Source organism: Chiloscyllium punctatum, chromosome 40 (assembly GCF_047496795.1).
Source record: "Chiloscyllium punctatum isolate Juve2018m chromosome 40, sChiPun1.3, whole genome shotgun sequence".
Taxonomy (NCBI): domain Eukaryota; kingdom Metazoa; phylum Chordata; class Chondrichthyes; order Orectolobiformes; family Hemiscylliidae; genus Chiloscyllium; species Chiloscyllium punctatum.
Genome location: NC_092778.1, coordinates 59,152,829 through 59,176,692, shown reverse-complemented (window position 1 = coordinate 59,176,692; position 23,864 = coordinate 59,152,829). Strand labels below are relative to the sequence as shown.

The following is a 23,864-nucleotide window of genomic DNA, read 5'->3' as shown; positions in this document are numbered from 1 at the left end:
TGTTGAATCCCCACCAGGCACCACTGATCAGGAATTGAACTGGACCAGCTACGTACATACCCTGGAAACCAGGAGGTTTGTGATAAATAACTTGCTACCCAAAAAGCAACTGCTGACTATCCAAAATCTGCCTGCTTTCTGCAGTGCAAGCAGAGTCAATCCCCTCTCCATGCTCAATATATACATTTTGATCTATTTCTTTAAAACTAAAGCCACTGAAGATGGCTTCCACAGCTGTTCCTGGTCTGGCATCCAATTACTAGAAATTGCCTAAGCCTGCTTGAATTGCACTTCTCTTTTGCAATTTGAACAGATTAATATTTCCTTTCAGTGGAATTGTCTGTGTTTGAGAACAAAGGCTGTCACAACAAGTACAGGTATAAAGAGCCGGAAAACAGGAAGAAAGGAAAATAAATTAAAAATGAGGGAGTAGCCATTTTGAAAACAAAATTGGCAGAACTGGCAGCCATCAGTTTCTTCACCAGCTACTTCAAAGAGAAGCGACACTTTGAAAGTAATATAGCATTCGAAGGGATGATGCAGCAGTGTTATAAAACAAGATAATACTGGGGCCAGTGGCAAGAAGCTTGGTCAAAGAGGTGATAGCCTAGTGGTATTATCACTAGATTATTAATCCAGAGACCCAGGTAATGTTCTGGGATACAGGTTTGAATCCCACCATAGTAGATGGATGGAAATTGAATCCAATTTTTAAAAGTCTGTAATAAAGAGTCTAATAATGACAATGAGTCATTTGCTGGAAAAGCCCATCTGATATATTAATTCCCCTTTAGGGAAGGAAATCCTGACCTAGTCTGGCCTACATGTGACTCCAGACTCACAGCAATGTGGTTGACTCTTAACTACGCTTTGGGGCAATTGTTGATGGACAATGATTTTTTTAAAAAGTATGTTTTAAGGAGGATAGAGAAATGGTGAGATGGAGACAGTGAATTTAATAGCTTGAGGATAAGGCAAGAGCTATCAACCATGGAATCATTATAATTGGGAATGCATAATTAGTGAATTAGAGAAATGTGTGTGACACTGATTCTGGGTCAGTCCCACTGTTAAGTTGCATTAACTAATGCTCTTGATGCTGAATGCTTTCTGTAACTCACTGTAATCATTATCTTTGACCATATGGTAGCCCGGATTTTCAGATTGCAATGAAAGCAAAACTGTCAGCGTTTTCCAGCATTGCAAGGTGAAACTAAGAGTGACTTCCAATGATCACATATGTAGTAAAATGGGAAAAAACCTGAAGTCACTGCTCTTGTTTACAGTGTGCTGCTGAAATCTTCCTCAGAAGGCAGTTTTTCAAAGTCACTTGAACTGATGGGAACATCCGTTTTTATTTTGTATCATTGTTAAGAAACCCTGAGAAGACACACCTTTTTGAATATAAGTATAACTAGGCTATTTACTAATGAACAACCCCTCTGACCTAGAAAAATAAACTAATTTGATAATTGTAGGACATCAAATTTCTTCATAATATAGTCTTGAATTTTAGAAATGTGGTATTTTTCTTCTATCTTCTTTCTCTGTAAAATGCTCTGTAAAATGTATGAAACATTGACAATAATCAGTGCATTTCACTCACTGATGTACTCAGTGAGACTTCTTCAATGTGATTGTCTAGTTAACTAGTTTCATTAATCACTGTTACTGAACATCTTATGATCCTTTGACTTAGCACAATCTAATTAAAACTGGGAGTGTGAAACTTCATGCTAAAGCTCAGTCGATCTTCCACCAGGTTAATGGTGGGCATCATCACCTTACCACTAACAGTAAAACACAGGCCACTATAATGAATCAGTTGATTGGTTTATTATAATTTTACTTATCATCTAATGAAATGATCACCCTCCTGAAATTCCGCAGTAACAATTGCAGGTATTTAATTTTCTTTAAACTCCAAGCAGTCCCCAGCTAGAAATGGAGATGCAGTTGTTACCATGGTAATCACCATTCATTTCAACATTACCATTTCCAGTCAGAATGCTATAACTGTGGGACGGTTGGTAACAACCAGGCAGCATTCTTGGGAAAGAGGAAGCAGCAATATTCCTGGTAACGTTCAAGGATGCCCTCCAAATCGATATAACGATAGATTTGGAAATGAGCAGTGAGGAAAATCAAGACTTGTATTCAGTAAGACATCAAGAAAACACTGGACGGGAGACATTGAATGCAATAGAACTGAAGATATCCATGGTAGATATGAAAGTTGGAGATTCACATCTTGGTTTCATTGTTGATCCAACTGCAGCAGTATCTGTTACCTCAAAAGAAGGTACAATAAATATCCAACTCTCAATCCCTTATGCTGTTGTGAAACTGACCAGTTAACCCAGCAACTCAAGTCCCACATTAGTGACAGATTGGAAGATGATGATGCATCCTATTACTTGTCATTGGTCATAGGATGGACCAAAGCCTCCATGATCAGAAGGAAGTGGCTCAAGAAAATATGGTTAAACCTGACCAAGCTATTTACAGTAAGTCCCAGGAAGAGTCTGTCTGTTTGAAAAAGTGAGGTAAAAACAATGACTGCAGATGCTGGAAAGCAAATACTGGATTAGTGGTGCTGGAAGAGCACAGCAGTTCAGGCAGCATCCAACGAGCAGCGAAATCGACACTTCGGGCAAAAGCCCTTTATTCTGATGAAGGGCTTTTGCCCGAAATGTCGATTTCGCTGCTTGTTGGATGCTGCCTGAACTGCTGTGCTCTTCCAGCACCACTAATCCAGTGTTTGAAAAAGTGGTCATGAGAATGAGGACAACGTGATAAAATTAGACATCATGGATCTGAAATCAAAGTAAGAGACACTGTATATCTGGCATTTTGCAAGTCTACACTTTCCTCGTTCCTGAAGAAGGGCTCATGCCCGAAACGTCGATTCTCCTGCTCCTTGGATGCTGCCTGACCTGCTGCGCTTTTCCAGCAACACATTTTCAGCTCTGATCTCCAGCATCTGCAGTCCTCACTTTCTCCTCGAAGATTTTGCAAGTCTAGGCAAGTCATAACTTATACTGTTAGAAGCAGTAAGCAAAGAATTGGATTGATTAAAAAGAACAGAGGCAATGAAGGAAGCAAACATTTATAAAGTGTATCTCTGAAGTAGCATTGTTCCACACAAATTCCAGGCAATGACCATCTTCAATAAGTGTCAAGATTAGAGTGGTGCTGGAAAAGTACAGCAGATCAGGCAGTATCTGAGGAGCAGGAAAATCGACATTTCGGGCAAAAGCCCTTCATCAGGAAATTGCAATCTACCTACCGTCTCTTTACATTCAATGGAGATATGACCAGGAGTTCCCCTTTATCAACTTTTGGGGGGCGGGAGGGGTGGGGGGGTGCGGTGGTTACCATTGACTAGAAATTCAACTGATTTGATTTGAGTAATTGTTGTCACATGGAACAAGATACAGTGAGAAGTGTTGTTTTGCGTGCTGTCCAGCCAGTTTGTACCATATAAAGTGCATCAGGATAACAGAACAGAGTGCAGAATACAGTATTACAGCTGCAGAGTAGGTGCAGAGAGAGAGAGAGCATGCGATCAATATTAGCATTTGAGAAGTCCATTCAAAACTCTGATAATAGTGGGGAAGTAGCTGACCCTGAGTTTGTTTGAACATGCATTCAAATTTTTATATCTTCTGTCTGACGGAAGAAGGTGAAATAGAGTATAACCGGGGCTGGAGGGGTCTTTGATTATGTTGATTGCTTTCCCAAGGCAGTGGGAGGTAGAGATGAAGTCAATGGTTGAGGTGGTTGGTTTGCGTGATAGACTGGGCTGTGGTTACGACTCTCTGTAGTTTCTTGCAGTCTTGAGAACTGCAGTTGCTATACTACACTATGATGCATCTAGACAGGATGTTTTCTATGGTGCATCTATAAAAATAGGCAAGAGTCTTCATGGACATGTCAAATTTCCTTATTGTCTTTTAACGTGCTGGCCACAACAGCATGCCAAAGCTACACATCCACAAGAATTCACTTCCTGCACCTTCAGTGTTCAGGAGCAGCAGTATGTACTTTCTATAAGATGCACTGCAGAACTTCACCAAAGATCTCAGACAGCACTTTCTAAACCCACAAATACTTCCATCTAGAAGGACAAAGGCAGCAGATACATGGGAACACCATCACTTGTAAGTTGTCTTCAAAGTCAGTCTCCATCCTGACTTGGAAATATATCACCATTCCTTCACTGTCACTGGGTTAAAATCCTGGAATTCTCTCCCTAAGGGCAGTACGGGTCTACCTACAGCACACGGACCAAGCAGTTCAAGAAGGCAGTTCATCACCACCTTCTCAAAAGCACCTAGGGACAAGCAATAAATGCTAGAGAGCTAGTGACACCAATGTCCCATGGATGGATAAAAAATTAGAAATGGTCCAACCGTAGTTCCTTTCATTTCATGGTCAAGCACAAGAAATACATTAGAATGGATAAATGTTTGAGGTGGATCACACTCTTGGTTAGTAATTAGGAACTGCTTAAATGTTGTTCATACCACAAGTGCCAAAGCTATTCAGATTTTGACAATTTGGTTTGCAAGTTATGGCTTGTCAGAGGTGTTAGTATGAAGTGGTGAATCACATTTTACATAAGAAGATTGGAAATATTTGATTAAGACTGCAGTGGAACAGTCTAAACCCATAATATCATTCAGTATGGAACAGTGCTGCAGAACGAATTGTACAAATTTTAAGAAGGTCATTGCAGAAATAATTGCTGTGTGGTATTCATGTTTCTCTCTCACAAACCAGCCACACTGTCTACATCAGGTTGTTCATCTTAAGTACTAGTTTTTAAGCACACCCTGGAACAAGGATTAGTTTGTTTCATCCTGATGTCAATAGTAAAGAATAGTGAAGCAATAAAATAAACTGATAAAGTGGAGATAAGCCACCAGTTTACAGCCGGTGGGATGGTCATGATGAAACCACTGAGCTGATTTAGAAATGTATATGATTGCAGTTACTGTCAAAGAGATTAGGTGCATTCATAGATCCTAGTGAAGATTGGAAGGAATCTCCATCATGGAGACATACAACACAGAAACAGACCCTTCGGTCCAACCAGTCAATGCCAACATAGTCCCAAACTAAACTAGTACCACCTGCCTGCACTTGGCTCATTTCCCTCCTAACATTTCTTACTCATGAACTTATCTAAATGTCTTTTAAATGTTATAACTGTAACTGCATCCACCACTTCTTCTGGAAGCTGATTCCACACATGAACCACTCTCTGTGTAAGAAAAATGACCCTCAGGTCTTTTTTCACATTTTTCTCCTCTTACCTTAAAAATATTTCCCCAAGTCTTGAAATCTCCCACCCGAGGGAAAAGACACCTGCCATCCATCTTATCTATGCCCTTCATTATTTTACAAACCACAATTTAGTCACCTCTCAACCTCCTACGCCCCAGTGAAAAAATCCCAGCCTATCCAGCCTCTCCTTACAACTCAGCCCTCCATTCCCAGCAGCAACCTGGTAAATATTTAATGAATAATAATATCCTTCCTACAACAAGGAGATCAGAACTGGACATAGTACTCCAGAAGAAGCTTCGTGAATGTCTTGTTCAACTTCAACATAATGCCCCAACTCCCATACTCAAAGCTCTGAGTCAGATGTCACCCCTACACCAGGTTATAATCCAACAGGTTTATTTGAAATCACAAGCTTTCAGAGAACTGCTCCTTCATCACCTTGAACTTCTGACTGTGTCCACCCTAGTCTAATACCGGCACCTCCATATCGAAGGTCTGAGCAATGAAGGCAAGCGTGTTAAATGCCAGTATCATGTGAATCATTTGCTTGAAAGAGGATAGCTGAGAATAGAGAGCATGATAAACCTGCAATTGTCTAAATTTTTCTGATAACATAAATTAAAAGTAAAAAAAAAGCCAAAAGAAACTGAAAACCTGCTGATATCGAAGGGTCTACCAGTTGAAGAAAGTGAGTCAGGCCCGGTGATTAAAAGAAATAAACATCACAATCCAAACTATGAAGTAGAGTTGGTAGTTGAAATTTAAGGTCAGATTTCACACAGAGATTGAGAATGCAGAGTCAAGCTGATAGAAATGGAAGATGATACACTGACAGAAAGTAGCCAAATGGAGGGAGGAAGAAGGAAATTATTTCTAAAAATTATTTCTTGTCAAATGTTATTTTTTTTGTGAACTACGTTGATATTAAGGGAAAATAAAAAAATATGCTGGTAAATTTGGTCATATACATTTTGGTTCACATTGTATTTTGTCATATTTTATTCTGGGAATTATGTGTATATACTGTGCAAGTTGTTTAAATGTTTTGATGAACTGTTTTGATGAACAAAACATTAACTCTGTTTTTCTCTCTGCTGACCTACTGAGTTTCTGTAGCACTTTCTGTTTTTGTTTCAGATCTCCAGCATTTGTGGTTGTTTGTTTTATTATGCAAGATTCTCGATTAGGTTGGCAGGAAGTACAATACATTAGCTCAGGGTAATGAAGGATCAGTAATAAGTTAGAGTCATAGAATCATCAGAGATATACAGCATGTATACAGACTTTTTTTAATTTCAAAATATACTTTATTCATAAATGATTTGATGGTCTGTACATTGGATCATGCCATACATATGTCCATATTTACAAACACAGATTCGACTTTATTCTTGTCCTTTACAATCCTGTGCATTTTTTCAATCTTGTATATATACATATATTTGGCTGAGGCATCAGCAGAGCCCAAAAAAACGTCTGTATGGGCCCCCTGTTCTTCTTTCGGCAGGCCGATCTTACACAGTGGTCTTTCCCCACCGCGCCTTGGCGGCAGCTGCCCCATACAGCATGTATACAGACCCTTTAGTCCAACTTGTCCCATGCTAACCAGATATCCTAAATAAATCTCATCCCCATTGCCAGCATTAGGCCCATATCCATCTGAATCCATGTTGTAATGTTGTAATTGAACCAGACTCTACCACTTCCTCTGGCAGCTCATTCCATACACAGTTGTAGCCTAACCAGCAACTCCTATATCCCATGAATAAAGAAATAAAGGTCAAGCATTGTGTAGTACTACTCTTTCTGTTAAGGTGATGTAAATAAAGTTAGTTCTGGCTAATAGGTGTTAGGCTTACTCAGTGCAACGCACAACATAGGTATTCAGATAAATTGCAGACCCCAATCCATCACTATGCTGGGAGCTTCATACAACAGCAGTGTTGCTTTGATTGGTCAATTAGAGTACAGAGTACACACTCACAGCACAATTAAGGACATCAGTTGGGCTGTCACATCAATATCATGTCACAAATCAAAACACCTTCACATGCATTCTTTCTATTTTCACACACCAATTTATTTCAAGCTGGATTGAAAAAGACAAGTTACTTACTGCCTGGTTGTCCATTTCTCCATGTTTGATCCTTGTTGTTGGAAACTTGTTGAAACACCCCACAAATCCACGGAAAATGGGTGCAGAGAAGGGAGAGAAATGCTTGACAGTAACTCTCCTCTTTGCCAAGAACAGATACAAGGATGGTCCGCGGCAAGTCCTCGGGCTCACATTGGTTGTAATGCCGATAGCCATCCTTCGTTAATAGGCCCTTTTCCAACAAGTCACTCAGTAAATCTTGGAATTTTGAAGGAGGTGCTTGCGAAAGTACATTAATCAAGCCAAGTAGGTCTTTTCTGGAGTGAATCATTCCTAAAAATTGAAGATGATTATTGGTCACAAAAATATCAAAATAGTTGAAATAAATGCTGGTGTTTTGTATGGTTTGTTTCTAATTGCAAGTGTTAGCTCTTGTGAAATAATGTTTACTTGGTTCAGCTTGAACGATTACCAAATGTCTAAATCAATTGTGAACTATCAGGGTGCTGTGTTGTAGGAATATAAAGCAGGGAGATTTTTCTTTCCAGTTACATCGCGGCATAAAATATGTTTCTCTCAGAGGATTGTGTGATCAGGAACTCTCTGACTCGGAGGGTGGTGCAGGTGGTATCATTGAATATTTCTACAGCAGGAAATGGAATTGAAGGTTATATTAGGTAGTTGTGAATGTGAAACTCAAACCACAAACAAATCAGCCATGATCTTTTTGAATGGTAGAGCAGATTTGAGGGGCTGAATGGTCTGCTTTTGCTTCTAGTTCATACAATTATCATAAATGATCTATTATTTTGACAGAGATGGGAGAGATACACTGTCTTTCTCCAGTCCCAATACTCAATGGATCACAGCATATTTTAATTATTTGGTTCCCAAAATAGCCAATTGTAGGCTTTCTCTATATTAGACTTAGCATTAAAAGCTCCATCAACCAGGTTACTTTAATGAACACAAAATTGTTGACTGACTGTAAAACAAAACTTATTCAATAAATTAGTTAAGTGATGAACACATTTAGTTTGGAACATGGAACAAGCGCTGTCATTATCACCTCTTTATTGCTCCCTTTGTTTCTGGAGCCATGACTCACCTTCTCTCAGTCTAATATAAATACCTCCCTATTTCTCCCTTTTTTTTAGCTTTGACAAAGGGTCAGTTAGACTTGAAACGTGAGCTATTTTCTCTCCTTACAGATACTGCCAGACCTGCTGAGATTTTCCAGCATTTTCTCTTTTGGTTATGAAAATTTAAATGTTTACCTTTGAATATCATATACACATTGAATAAAAAAAGAGCAAAAGTGGATTTCTCTCTGCAGAATTTCACGTTAAAAAAACATTTTTGGCCAATAAGCCTTGGTTCCTGGAGGCAAAAGGGATGAGTTTTCAGATGTTCAGAAGGCTTTCAATGTGACGTTCAGGTGGACAAAGACTGATGTTGCAGAACATATGCAGTTGTCACTGGAGACTTTTGCAGCTATAGGCATTATCGCAAACTCTGAGAGCTTCTGGACCAGGACAGCAAGGACGATGGATCCAGAATCAGGATTCTTTCCAAGAAATGAGACAGGGAGCTTCCTTTTTTCCCCAGAATGCTTCTCTCCAGTGAGAATTCAAACAAACAGCCACAAAACCCAGAAGTAAAGACAGCCAGGTGTTTTCCCTCGTGTAAGCCCAGCACTTATCTGGAACCATGTGGTTTCCAAGAAATACCTTGTTAAAAAAAATTCCAATGTGTCTTTTCATTGACCTTTTAAAACGAACTATAAAATCCCAGTATTATCATAGAATTTCAAAAAATCCGTTTTTCCACAAGCCTTCGAAATGCAAGTCCAAACAAAAAATGAAGTCTTCAGAGTACTTTGGGGAGCAATAGCATAGTGATTAAATTATCGTACCAGTAATCCAGAGACCAGGCATAATGGTCAGATATATAAATTCAAATCCTACCAAAATAGATGGGGGAGGTATAAAGCTGAAACAGAAAGTTAGTATAGGATGGTGGGGACTGGGTGACAACTGGATTGTTTCTCCAGCACAACCGCACCAATCAACCCCACCGCCCCACGGCCGAACATTTCAATTCCCCCCTCCTACTCGACTGAGACCTGCAGGTTCTGGGCGTCCTCCACTGCTACTCCCTCACCACCCAATGCCTCATCTTCCACCTCGGAACACTTCAACCCCAGGGCATCAATGTGGACTTCACCAGTTTCCTCATTTCTCCACCCCCCCCCATCTTAACCCAGTTCCAACCTTCCAGCTCAGCACCATCCTCATGACCAGTCCTACCTGCCAATCTTCCTTCCCCCCCATCCACTCGACCCTCCTTTCCGACCTATCACCTTCACCCCACCTCCATCCACCTATTGTACTCTTGGCTACCTTCTCCTCAGCCCCACACCCCTCCCATTTATCTCTCCACCCTGGAGGCTCCCAGCCTCATTCGTGAGTAAGGACCTTTGCCCGAAATGTTGATTTTCCTGCTCCCTGGATGCTGCCTAACCTGCTATGCTTTTCCAACACCACTCTGGACCCTGATCTCCAGCATCTGCAGTCCTCACTTTGTAAAAATCTGTTTTACTAATGTTCATTGGGGAAGGAAATCCACTGTCCTTATCAGCCTGACCTGGACTTCAAACCCACAGCTCGACCCCTGACTGGAGAGTCAGAGTCATACAGCACAGAAACAGTCCCTTGGGTCAAACTTGTCCATGCCGACTAACTAGTATCCCAAACTAATCTAGTCCCATTTTCCTGCATTTGGCCCATACCCCTCTAACCATTCCCTATTCATCTACCTGTTCAAATGTCTTCTAAATTTTATAACTGTTCCTGCATTCATCGCTTCCTCTGGTAGTTCATTCAACATACGAACCACCCTCTGTGTGAAAAGTTGCCCCTCTGGTTCTTTTAAAATCTTTCTCCACTCCCCTTATAAATACACCCCATACTTTTGAACTACCCCACCCATCTTACACCAACTTTATGATTTTCACGAGTGATATGGTGAGCTTCTCGCTAGGCACTGGCACGTTGAGAATTACTGGGATTATTGCTTGTTAAATGCTTCATAGATGGCTGAACTCACATCATTAATATCCAGCTTCCTACCTTACCAAAGATGCCAAACAAGTGTGGAAGTCAGAATGGGTACTTGGCAGAATCAGCTCACCAACTTGCTCCAAAGGACCTCGAGACTGGACACTGGACACCAACATCTCAACACATGCCCCATGGGCACTGGCCACTTACACCCCACCCGGAGACATTGGCATCCAACATGCCAGCCTCTAAGAAACCTCATGGCCCATCTCTGATCCACTTACAGGAGGCTATGGACTTTAACGCTGCACCTTGGGCTGTACCAGTGCAAGAGCAAATGATGCCTGTGAGTTCGAGTCATAGAGATGTACAGGATAGAAACAGACCCTTCGGTCCAACTCGTCCATGCTGACCAGATATCCTAAATTATCGCAGTTCCATTTGCTAGCATTTGGCCCATATCCCTCTAATCCCTTCCTATTCATGTATCCATCCAGATGTCTTTTAAATTTTGTAATTATACCAGCCTCCACCACTTCCTCTAACAGTTCATTCCATACATTTGTGGGATGTTTGCTGAGTTGCAAGTGTTTCTGGGGAATGGGGCGTGGTAAAATGGAATTAGAATTAGACACTAGGGGTAGGGTAGACAGGTAATGAGGCGAGTTTGATAAAATATGGTGAGGAATTTGGTAAAATATTTTGAAATCCCTCCAAAAGAGAAACTCCACACAACTCGGACTCAGCCAAAGAATGGTCTGATTCAGCCCAATGTCACCTTAACAATGGGTGGCACAGTGGCTGAGTGGTGTCTCAGAGCGCCAGGGACCTGGGTTCAATTCCAGGCTTGGGTGACTGTCTGCACATTCTCTCCATGTCTGCATGGGTTTCCTCTGGGTGCTTCAGCCTGTATTATTAGCCATGGGAAATATAGGATTATGGGATAGGAGGGTAAGTCTTGTTGGGGTGCTCTTCAGAGAGTTGTTGGGTCAATTGGCCTTTTCCCACACTGAAGGGATCCTATGAATGTTGCTGTGGAACTTTGTACATCCTGCACATTGCAGTGACTGTATTTCTCACTCAGAATCTGCCAACGCTGGTAGGCATGCTAACAGATCTGGTAATTCTGCTACCTGCAAGGTGAAAACCAGAAACAAATGTCAACAAGTATATTCTAGTAACATTAGCCCACTTTGAATGCAATCCCATTTGCTAGAGGGGTGTAGGGTATGAGGTGCACAGCTGATTCACCTTGGCACTTGCACCATTTTGAAAGTAAAATCAACATTTATCATCTCTCTGCTGGGAGTCAGATATGGCACCAGACCATCTAAAATATGATGAAACAGCCAGCAGGTGAAATGTGGCCCTTTATGGAATGCAAATGAAATTACTTTGAAATGCACACATACAATGAAACTGCAAATAACACATGTCAACCTTTCATTATTGTAATGAGGAATAATTAATAACATCAATGGATTTGGTAATCTGTTTGTTGGTTAAACTAGTCAACAGGATCAAAACATATCCTGAGAGTAATACAAATATTCAGACTGCCTAAACATTGATGCCAAAGCAGTACATTTCACAGAACAGATGCAAATGAGGAAGATTATCTCCCAGTTATACACTTCAATCACTGCATCATATTGAATCTTTAATAACTCGACTCCCCTACAATTAGCTGGTCCATTCTCTGTGAAAATATTTTGTGATGTCCATCCTTTCCGCCATTTACTAGTTCACACTTGTCTCTCCCAGGTCATGTTTTGATTTGAAATCACCATCTTTTCTCAGTATGTATTGACGGTTTATTATGACTGTTACCTCTTAACATATGTAAAGGAGCCATTTGTAAGTCCAGGAAATTATGGTATGCCAGGTCTTTAAAATTACACTCCTGTATGGGTTTGCATTTGTAAATATCGTTTGTAAGTTCTATGTTTAGAAATTGGGAATTTCACTTTAAAAACAGTTGGAGCATATCTTCTGAATCTATGTACAATGCATGCCAGTGTATTGTTGAAAAGATGTTTGGATAATTACTAACAGCGACGGAATGATACATGGAGGAAGGCCATTACGCCCTTCAGTGACTGTGTCCGCCATCCAATTCCTATTCCTTCCATACTCTTTCCCCAAAGCCTTGCAAATGTTTCCACATCATGTTCAGAAGTCACATAACACCAGGTTACTGTCCAACAAGTTTATTTGAAATCACAAGCTTTTGGAGTGCTGCCATCAACAGCTTTCTGCTTCTTCCCTTTGGTTCCATTCTGCTTCTATAGCCCTTTCAGGAAGTACATTCTACACAATAATTTTCTTTGTTGTTATTCTCTTTTTAATTATTACTGTTGGTTCTTTTGCCAATGGCACCGATTAATGAGAAGCCAAACCATTGTCGAGGAATGAATCAGTTAGTGACTTGTGCTGTCTGCACATGCCCAATTAAATATGCCTCACTCCTTGAGAACACCACTATATTTCCAAGAGACACAACAATGACATGAAACACCTCAACCTGCCCATTAGGCACTTGCCAAACTGCCAGAAGTACTTAGTGCTTGACCATATCCAAGTGTAAAGAATTTTGAAGCAAATTAAGAAGACATCATCAACAGCAAAAAAAACAAAGTTAGTCACTGAAAACAAACTATTGTGTGTCAGTCATAGATCAGCTGGCAGCACATTCTCTCCTGTGTTATAGAGTCATAGAGATGTGCAGCACAGAAACAGATCCTTCGATCCAACTCACCCATGCTGACCAAATATTCTAACCTAATCTAGTCCCATTTAGAGTCATAGAGATGTACAACATGGAAACAGACCCTTCGGTCCAACCCATCCATGCCAATCAGATATCCCAACCCAATCTAGTCCCACCTGCCAGCACCCGGTCCATATCCCTCCAAACCCTTCCTAATCATATACCCGTCCAGATGCCTCTTAAATGTTGCAATTGTACCAGCCTTCACCACATCCTCTGGCAGCTCATTCCATACATGTACCACCCTCTGCGTGAAAACGTTGCCCCTTAGGTCTCTTCTATATCTTTCCCCTCTCACCCTAAACCTATGCCCTCTAGATCTGGACTCCCCGATCCCAGGGAAAAGACTTTGTCTATTTATCCTATCCATGCCTCTCATAATTTTGTAAACCTCTGTAAGATCACCCCTCAGCCTCCGACACTCCAGGGAAAACAGCCCCAGTCTGTTCAGCCTCTCCCTGTAGCTCAAATCCTCCAACCCTGGCAACATCCTTGTAAATTTTTTCTGAACCCTTTCAAGTTTCACAACATCTTTCTGATAGGAAAGAGACCAGAATTGCATGCAATATTCCAACAGTGGCCTGACCAATGTCCTGTACAGCCGCAACATGACCTCCCAACTCCTATACTCAATACTCTGACTAATAAAGGAAAGCATTCCAAATGCCTTCTTCACTATCCTATCTACCTCCGACTCCACTTTCAAGGAGCTATGAACCTGGACTCTTGCCAGCACTTGGCTCATATCTCTGCAAACCCTTCCTATTCATATACCCATCCAGATGCCTTTAAAATGCAGCAATTGTACCAACCTCCACCACTTCCTCTGGCAGTTCATTCCATACATGCACCACCCTCTGCATGAAAAAATTGCCCCTTAGGTCACTTTTTTTATCTTTCCCCTCTAACCTTAAACTTGTGCCCTCTGGTTTTGGACTCCCTGCAGTGGGAAGAAGACCATGGACTCATCTGTATCTATGTCCCTCATGATTTTATAAACCTCTATAAGGTCACCCCTCAGCCTCTGACATGCCTGGGAAAATACCCCCAGCCTGTTCAGCCTTGCCCTCCAGCTCAAACTCTCAAACCCTGGCAAAATTCTTGTAAATCAGTTCTCCACCATCTCAAATTTAACAACTAATCTTTCCTGTAGTAAGGAGACCAGAACTGAATGCAAGTTTCCAAAAGTGGCCTCACCAATGTCCTGTACAGTCAGAAGGTTCCATCTCTGAATTCCATTCCAGGACATTGAACATCAAACACAAAAGAGGCTGACAGTCTAGTGGATTCCAAGGAAATGCAGCACCACTGCATAGAATCCCTATGGTGTGGAAGCAGGCCATTCAGCCCATCGAGTCCACACCGACCCTCTGAAGATCATCCCTCCCAGACACATCCTCATCCCTTCTAAAGGAGCCACACTGTGTCAGAGGCTAGGCGGAAGTGGGTACTGCAGATGCTGGAGATTAGAGTCAAGATTTGAGATGTGCTGGAAAAGCACAGCAGGTCAGGCAGCATCCAAGGAGCAGGAAAATCGACGTTTCAGGCAAAAGCCCTTCATCAGGAATGAGGTCTCATTCTTGATGAAGGGCTTTTGCCCAGGACATCGATTTTCTTGCTCCTTGGATACTGTGTCAGAGGCTGAAAATGTGTTGCTGGAAAAGCGCAGCAGGTCAGGCAGCATCCAAGGAGCTCCTTGGATGCTGCCTGACCTGCTGCACTTTTCCAGCAACACATTTTCAGCTCTGATCTCCAGCATCTGCAGTCCTCACTTTCTCCTACTGTGTCAGAGGCTGTCTACCAAATAAGATAACAGACCGAGACCCCATATATCCTTCAGGCAGACAACAGTATAGGCCCTGCCAGCAATGTTCACATCTCACAAGAGAACAGAAAAGACTTTCTAAGATGTCTATCTCCAGTGTCTTGGTCAACATTTACCTACCAATGAGAAAAAGAGATTATTTGTTTATTGCCCCATGGTTTTTTTAACGGGAGTGTGCTGTGTGAAAGTTTGTTGCCATGCTTTAACAGCACAACAGCAACCGTGCTTCCAAAATGTTTTCTTGACTGTGACTTTTGGACATCCATTAGTCATGAAAGGTGCCAAATACCTGCTGAGTCTACTGTCCACAACTGAGCCTAGAGATGTGGTGGCTCATTCCTTCAACTTTTATTTGTCATTGGTTTTTAATCAGTTCTTAACCTCACCTTTGTTTATCACATTTTCTATACACCATCTGCCACTGAATGTATACTTCCCATTTTGGACTGTGCGGCCAAATATTTACTGTGACAGGTTTGGAGGGCAAGGGGAAGTGCTGTGATTGAGAAACTCATTCTTGTGCGTTTTAGTTTTAAGAACAGATTCTTGATTGGGAGGCCAGGCTGGTTGACAGGTGTAGCTGCCTGTGAGGCAAGGAACACTGAAACGCAGGGAAGCCCAGGCCCAGGTAATTGCAGCAACTACTGGGGAGTGTTAATGATCAGTCAGAGGGAGTGGATTGGCAGTGATTGGATAGTGCGAAGATCTTGATATTGGGATGCAAACATGCCTGCTCCTCCTGATCCGAACCATCCATGGAGTATGATGAATCAGGATCCCCCAATATGTGTACCTGTGCTGAAAACATGCAAAGTTCTGAAATCACCTTGGAAAAGTCCCCTCTGGAGGTGTGTGTGTGTGTGTGGTGTGTGGGGAGGGGGCAGCTAATCAGGGAAGAGTTACCATGGTAAACAGAACCGTCAGAACCTGCAAGGAGATTTACATCCAATCAGAGGCTGCTTCTGTCCCATACGTGCTGCTGATAGGCTCAATCTGTGATCAAGCGAATAGCACGGCTATGAGCTTGTCAGCTGGGGACTGGAAATGAAGTCACAACTGGAAGGAGAACATCAAGAGACAGAGGTAGGGAGGCTGAAGAGCTAGAGGACTGAAACTAGGGACACAGTGTGATTTACCCTGGGGCCTGCTCTCCCTATGGGTGGCTGGGCTCCTGACCCACAAGCAGTGCTGCAAAATGTGTGTCAGTAATCGATCCAGCACTGTTTGCCTCTGTTTAACTGCTTCCTAATCTTCAAAAGGGAAGGAACAGATCCTCCTCCATGATTCAATGGCTAACCTGCTTCCTGAGAGTGAATTGGTTACTCACCCCATTATCATGACTCTTCTGAAACTGGAAGTGGCTGAGTTTGAGGTGGGCTAGGTTCCTCTTTCAGATTGTGCATGTTCTAAATTCTACTCAATCCAAACTAACCCATTGCTGTGAGTTAAAATGACCCTTCTATGTCCCCAATTCATTCTGATTCATGAGGGAAATCCAGACACCAGTGTGTGAGATCCTCTGTAGACTGCACCATGCAGCTTTGGTTTTCTTATCCAAGCATTCTACCATGCATTCTCATGACTATAAAGGGAGTAGGCCTCTAGATATTTGCTTGGTTTGACATCAAGGAGCAAACTACACTTCCTGAAACACGTAACCATAAGCTAGTTTGTTTCACAGCTGGACAGGGGAGAATAGATGTATTATTGAACAATTGCAGGAACAACTCCAGTAAACTCTGATGAAGAGTCATCTAGACTTGAAATGTTAGCTTGCTGTCTCTCCATTATTGCTGCCTGACCCACTGTGATCTCCAGAATTTGGTGTTTCCAGCAAATGTACATACTGCAGCCCGAAATATTAGACTCTGAGCTTGCGTTCAATTGTCTAGAGGCACTAGTTTCACATGTGACAATCCATGAAACATTGTGGAGTTTGTACATGGCATAGGAGTTGCAGGATGTCCTATATCTTGCTTATAAATTGAACTAAGTGGTCTGTACCTGAGCTTTAATATAAATGGGGCAATGGCCTATGGTATTATTGCTAGACTTTAATCCAGTAACTCAGCTAATGTTCTGGTCACCTAGGTTCAAATCTTGCCATGGTAGATGGTGGAATTTGAAATCAATCCAAAAACAAAAATCTGGAATGACCATGAGCCATTGTTGATTGTCAGGAAAACCCCATCTGGCTCACTCATGTCCTTCAGGGAAGGAAATCTGCCTTCCTCACCTGGTCTGCCCTACATGTGACTCCAGACTCACAGCAATGTGGTTGACTCTCAAGTATCCACTGAAGTGGCCTTAGAAGCTTCTCAGTTCTAGGGCAGCTATGGGTGAGCAATAAATGCTGGCCAGTGAATAAAAAGAATGGATGACATCCATCTACCTCAGGACATGAAAGACGTATCAGTATATGTGTCAGGAAACTGGTGACATATAGGTTACACCTGCAGTAAATCTCAGCTGAAGACACAGTTCAAATCACATTACATTGTAATTTAAATTCAACATTTTTTTTAAAAAATGTGAATTTTGAGTGAATGTAACACTGAAATTATCACCATTTTTGGTTAACATCTTATCTGGTTCATTAATGAACTTGAGGGAAGGAAATTTGCCTTGCTTACCTTGTTTGACTTATATACAATTCCAGTTGCACAGCAATGTGGTTGACACTGAACTGGCCTCTGAAATGTTCTTGCAAACCACTAGTACAAGAAAAATTAATATTGGACAACACACACTGGTCTTGCCAGCAACATCCATGTCCCATGAAAGAATAAGGAAGAGGGAGGCACAGTGGCTCAGTGGTTAGCACTCCTGCCTCACAGCACCAGCGACCTGGGTTTGATTCCAGGCTTCGGCAACGATCTGTATGGAATTTGCATATTCTCCCTGTGTCTGTGTGAGTTTCCTCTGCGTTCCCCTCAAGCTAAATTGCTCACAGTATTCAGGGTTGCATAGGTTAGGTGCATTAGTCAGGGGAAACGTAGAGTGATAGGGTAGGGGAATGGGTCTGGGTGGGTGATAATTCGGAGGGTCAGTGTGGATTTGTTAGGCCAAAGGTCCTGTTTCCACACATTAAACATTGTGTGTTGTCGCTGAGATTGATAGACAATAGTGTTGGGTATTAGAGTCATAGAGATCTACAGTACGGAAACAGACCCTTCGGTCCAACTTGTCCATCATGACCAGATATCCCAACCCAATCTAGTCCCACCTGCCAGCACCCAGCCCAAACCCTTCTTGTTCATATACCCACTCAAATGCCTTTTAAATATTGCAATTGTACCAGCCTCCACAACTTCCTCTGGCAGCTCATTCCATACACGTACCACCCTTTGCATGAAAAAGGTGCCCCTTAGATCTCATTTATATCTTTCCCCTCTCACCCTAAACCTATATCCTCTAGTTCTAGACTCCCTCACCCCAAGGAAAGGAATTTGTCTATTTATCCTATCCATGCTCCTCTTGATTTTATAAACCTCTCTAAGGTCACCCCTCAGCCTCTGAAGCTACAGGGAAAACAGCCCCAGCCTGTTCAACCTCTCCCTATAGCTCAAATCCTCCAACCCCGGCAACATCCATGTAAATCTTTTCTGAACCCTTTCAAGTTTCACAATATCTTTCCGATAGGAAGGAGACAGAATTGCACGCAATATTCCAACAGTGGCCTAACCAATGTCCTGTACAGCTGCAACTTGACCTCCCAACTCCTGTACTCAATACTTTGACCAATAAAGGAAAGCATACCAAACGCCTTCTTCACTATCCTATCTACTGCGACTCTACTTTCAAGGAGCTATGAACCTGCACTCCAAGGTCTCTTTGTTTAATAACACTTTCTGGGACCTCACCATTAAGTGTATAAGTCCTGCAAGGATTTTGTGGCTATTGTTGTACATGTGTGTCATTATCCCCAAATATTTACCTTTTTCATCAAATTTGTAAAGTATGTTATTTAATAACAAATTTGAACTGCTAAGTAAAGATCAAAAATTCTTAACACAGTACATGACACTGTGAGGTGCCTCGCTACATTTGCAATAAGTCATATTTACATTTCATGCCAAACACTCCCTAGCACCTATAACTCAACAGATCTAATACAGGTACAGGTCCCTCAGTACACTATGGCAGAGAAATTTAAAACTGTTGCCTTAACCCTTTGAGTATCTACCCCAATCTTGAGAGTACCTCTGTGCTGGTACAGTATCTCAATGTTAATCTTGCTTTAGGAGGACCTTCTTTGCAGCTGAAACTTTATATTCCTCGTTTTGTTCAATCTGCCTTACTGCACACAAAACAAAATTTTTACTGTGCTTAGATGGATGTGACATCAATAAATCAAATCAAATCAAATCAATTCTGGCATCCTCAGGACTAAGGCCATGTCACATTTTTGATATTTCTGGATTTTGGATCAGGTAGCTTTGACTATGGGTAGTTCAGGTTAAGCCAGACTGAGTGGGACCAGGGGGTCACTTGGATTCCAGGATAGATTGGGGCTAGTAATGAGTTTGAAACCATGTTGTAGTGATGCAGCACATAGCTCAATTGTCTAGGTGTAGGAATCTTGTTAATTTTTTTATTAATTCATAAATAAAATGCTGGTAAGTCAGCATTTATTGCCCATCCCTAATTGCCCAGAGAGCAACCACCAAATCTGATATGAGCAGATTTGCTTCCCAAGGGACATTAATGAACCAGATGGGTTTTTCTTGACAACTGACAATGGACTACACAAAAGTGAGGTCTGCAGATGCTGGAGATTAGAATCAAGTGTGTGGTGCTGGAAAAGCACAGCAGGTCAGGCAGCATCCGAGGAGCAGGAAAATTGATGGTTTGGGCAAAAGCTCTTCATCAGGAATCAGACAATGGTCTGTTGATTCCAGATTTTTAACTGAATCCAAATTACACCACCTGCCATGGCAAGATTCAAACCCTGGCCCCCAAATAATTTCTGGGGACTCTGGATTAATAATCTAATGTTAATACCACAAGGTACTTTTACATATTTAAAATGCATGTAATAAGTGTTGAGTTTGTTTTTAGTTAGTTGGATTTGAGTATTGTATTTGTATGTGATATTTGATCACAAATAATTCCTTAGAACTGCAAGCCAGTCTGACTCATCTCTTTTTAAACTTTAAATAAGGAACCATATTTCAATTGAATTTCATAACGAGAAGTGTCATTGCTGACTTGCTTAGTTAGTTTCTATATTACTCGATAATAAATAATGTGATTTATATACCAAATGTTAGCAAGAGAGAAAGCAGATGTTGTCATACTGAGAAAACCAGCACCCATCCTTCAACGACAATGACAAACAGGCAGTTCTCACCAAATGTCATATTAAAAGTATTAAGAATTTAAGGCAAGGAATTAATGTTTAAGACTTTTCTGACTTTATTTAGAAATTAGTTTTGTTTATTATCCATTAGTTGCACACACCAAAAGCAATGAGCTATAACTGCAAGCATTTGCAAATACAAGCTGGATTTCCAGACAAAAGTTGGAGCAGTCATTTACACAGTAGTAACTGATGAACAGGTAGATGACCTCTGGAAAGATGGCCAAAGAGAAATAAGACCAGTTTCAAAACACGACATGTTACTGCTGAAATTCATACACCACATTACCTTCTTGTGTGATAAGGCCGAACATCTTTTTTGGCTTGACAGCAGCATCCTGTTGGTTAGCTCTGTTGACTGGGGTGCTGGTTTGAACTGCAGAGTGATGCCAACAATGTGGGCTCCTGCACCAGCTGAGGTCAACATGAAGATCCTGCCTCCTGCCCTTTGCCTGAGCTAAGGTGACCCTTAGAATAAACTCACCATCAACTGTCGCTTTTTCTTACAAGAAAGTGAGATCACAGTGACTTCACCTCTACCTTTGTGGTAAAGTACTTCTTGTGTTATGACTGCATAGGAGCAAGTGAAACCACGAGCTTCAGCTGTTGCTCAAATGTTTGAGATATGTCAACCTTCAGGGTTACCTGAGGTAGACTGGGCAGTTCTCAGGACCAAAGCGATCAGCTTTAAGGCCATTCATGAGTTTGCGCAAGATATAATTGCAGTAGCCATTGTCCCACAGGATAGTTTTGAGGTGTCCTATTTCAGTATCAGTCTTGCACAGTAAGCAGGTGGCCCTTGCCCTATTTAATAGCAGGTGCTGCAGAGAGAAACATGGGACTTGCAATAACCGAAGAAAGAGCATGTGGAAGAGATGGAAAAGTATGGGCTAACACAGGATCATAGAGTAATACAGAGGGGGGCAACTTAGTCTCCTGTGCTTGTGCCAGCCCTCTGAAATCAGTTATACTACTCTGCTCTTTTCCTCAAGGTCCTGCAGTTATTTTAGATTAGATTAGATTCTCTACAGTGTGGAAACAGACCCTTTGGCCCAATAAGCGCACACCAATCCTCTGAAGAGCTACCCACCCAGACCCATTCCCCCACATTTACCCCTGACTAATGCACCCAACACTATGGGCAATTTAGCATGGCCAATTCACCTAACCTGCACATCTTTGGACTGTGGAAGGAAACTGGAGCACCCGGAGGAAAACCCATGCAGACACGGGGAAAATGTGCAAACTCCACACTGTGGCCTGAAGTGGGAATCAAACCCGGGTCCTGGCGCTGTGAGGTAGCAGTGATAACCACTGAGCCACCATGCAACCCCTATTTATTTTTTCCTTCAATCATTTATTGTCATTTCTTTTCTGAAAGTTATTACATCAGCTTCCATCTCCCTTTCAAGCAATTTTACATCAATTTGTATGAATGGCAAATACTGGTGAGATCTGAAATAAAAACAAAAAGTGCTGCAGAAAATTAACAGGACTTAGAAGAAATCATACTGGACTCAAAACATTAACCCTACTTCTCTCTCCACAGATGAAGTCAGAACTGCAGAGTTTCTCTGTTTTTATTTCAGGTAATTTTTTGTTTGTTATGTCACCTTTGGCCTTTTTGCCAATGACCTTAATGTTGGTGTCCTCTGGTTACATCTGCTCCTGTCACTGGAAGCAGTTTCTCCCTGCATACACTGATCAAAACTCATGATTCTAAACATCTCTGGCATATCTCCCCATAAATTTAAACTAGAGGCTTTTAAACTAGTCTGGCAGAGGGTGGGGACACAGAATATCGATGAAACAGGGACACGTCATGTTACATGATGGATCTGGTTCTAGGGAAAGAAACCAGACAAGTGTTTGATGTGGCATTTGGAGGGACATTTAGGCAATAGCACAAGGTAAGTTCAAATTTGTCTGGACAAGGAAAAGGTTGATCTGCAAAAGGTGACTTTGGATTGGAAGAAGGCAGCTTTTATTAACATAAAGTAGGTTCTGCTCACAGTAGACTGGGAACAGCTCCTTACGGGTAGGTTTACAGCAGAACAATGGGAGGACAGTGGGGAGCTGGGGAAAGTGCAGATTCAACACGTACCCTTCAGGGGGAAATGTAGGAACAAAACATTCAGGGAACCTTGGATGTCTAGGACAACTCGGGACCGGGTAAAGAAGAAGAGAATGTCTTTTAGTAAGTCAAAAGGGAGCAATTCATCTGTAGTCTGAAAGAAATGCAGGAAGTGCAGGAGGAAACTTCAGAAAGCGTTTAGAAGATTAAAAAGGGGGCCTGTGAAAGGACTTGCGAACAGGATTTTGGAGAATACTAGGATATTTTATCAATACATTAAAGGAAAGAGCTGAACAAGGGAAAGAGTATGGTTCATTAGGAACCAAAGGGGGCAACGTGTCTGTGAAACCACAGGATATTGGAAGGATGTTGAATGAATACTTCCCTTCGGTCTTCTTTCTGGAAAAGGAGAACATAGGTAGAGAATTCAGGAACCGGGACCATGAGGAATTTGCACAGCTTGGTATAGGAAATGGGGAGGTATTGGAAACTCTGTCAGGCTTAAAAACAGATAAATACCCTTGACCTGGACAAATTATATCCCAGGCTGCTGTGGGAGGCAAGAGAGGAAATCGCAGTGGCTCTGACGCAGATTTTTAATTCCTTTCTGGCCGTGGGGGAAGTGCACGAATATTGGAAGATGGCTGAAGTGGTTCCATTTTTCAAGAAAGTTAGTAGAGATGAACCAAAAACATACAGACCCATGAATGTTACATCAGTGATAGGGAACCTATAGGAGAAAATTCTGAAGGAGTGAATTAATACTCACTTGAAAAGGCATGGGTTAATTAAGGATTGTCAGCATTGTTTTGTCAGATGGAGGTCATGCCTAACATATTGTTAGAAGTTTTTGAAAGTGTGATGAAATGTGTGGATGAGGGAAGTTCAGTTGATGTGGTTTATATGGATTTTAGTAAAGCTTTTGACAAGGCCCCACGTGGGAGACTGATTGAGAAGGTTAAAACACATGGAACCGCGGGAAACCTGACAAGATGGATCAGAAACTGGATTAGTAACAGGACATAAAGGGTAGTGGTAGAAAGCTGAAGGATTAGAGGCCAGTGTCCAGCAGTGAATCACAGGGATCAGTATGGGACCCTTATTGTTTGTTAGATATATAAATGATAGAGATGAAAATATGGAAGGTATGTTAAATAAATTTCCAAATAACACCAAGATTGGTTGAGTGGTTAAAAGTGAAGACAATGGTTGCAGGTTACAGGAAGATATGGATGGGTTAATCAGATGGGCAGGTCCATGGCAGATGGTATTTAACCCTGATAGGTGTGAGGGTGATGCACTTTGGGAGGAGAAACAAGATGAGGTAGTCTTTAATAAACAGCAGGACACTGGGCTGCTTGGAGGAGCAGAGGGATCTTTA

General features: G+C 41.7%; 1 protein-coding gene across 1 annotated transcript in view; it reads right to left on the bottom strand.

Moving 5' to 3' along the window:
• ciita (class II, major histocompatibility complex, transactivator) overlaps positions 1–23,864 on the bottom strand; it is a 126,336-nt gene that overhangs the window by 83,992 nt on the left and 18,480 nt on the right. Inside the window, exon 2 of the mRNA XM_072560017.1 lies at positions 7,412–7,723. Within this exon, the coding sequence (XP_072416118.1) occupies positions 7,412–7,721 (310 nt within the window). The 5' untranslated portion in view covers positions 7,722–7,723. The remainder of the gene's footprint in view (positions 1–7,411; positions 7,724–23,864) is intronic.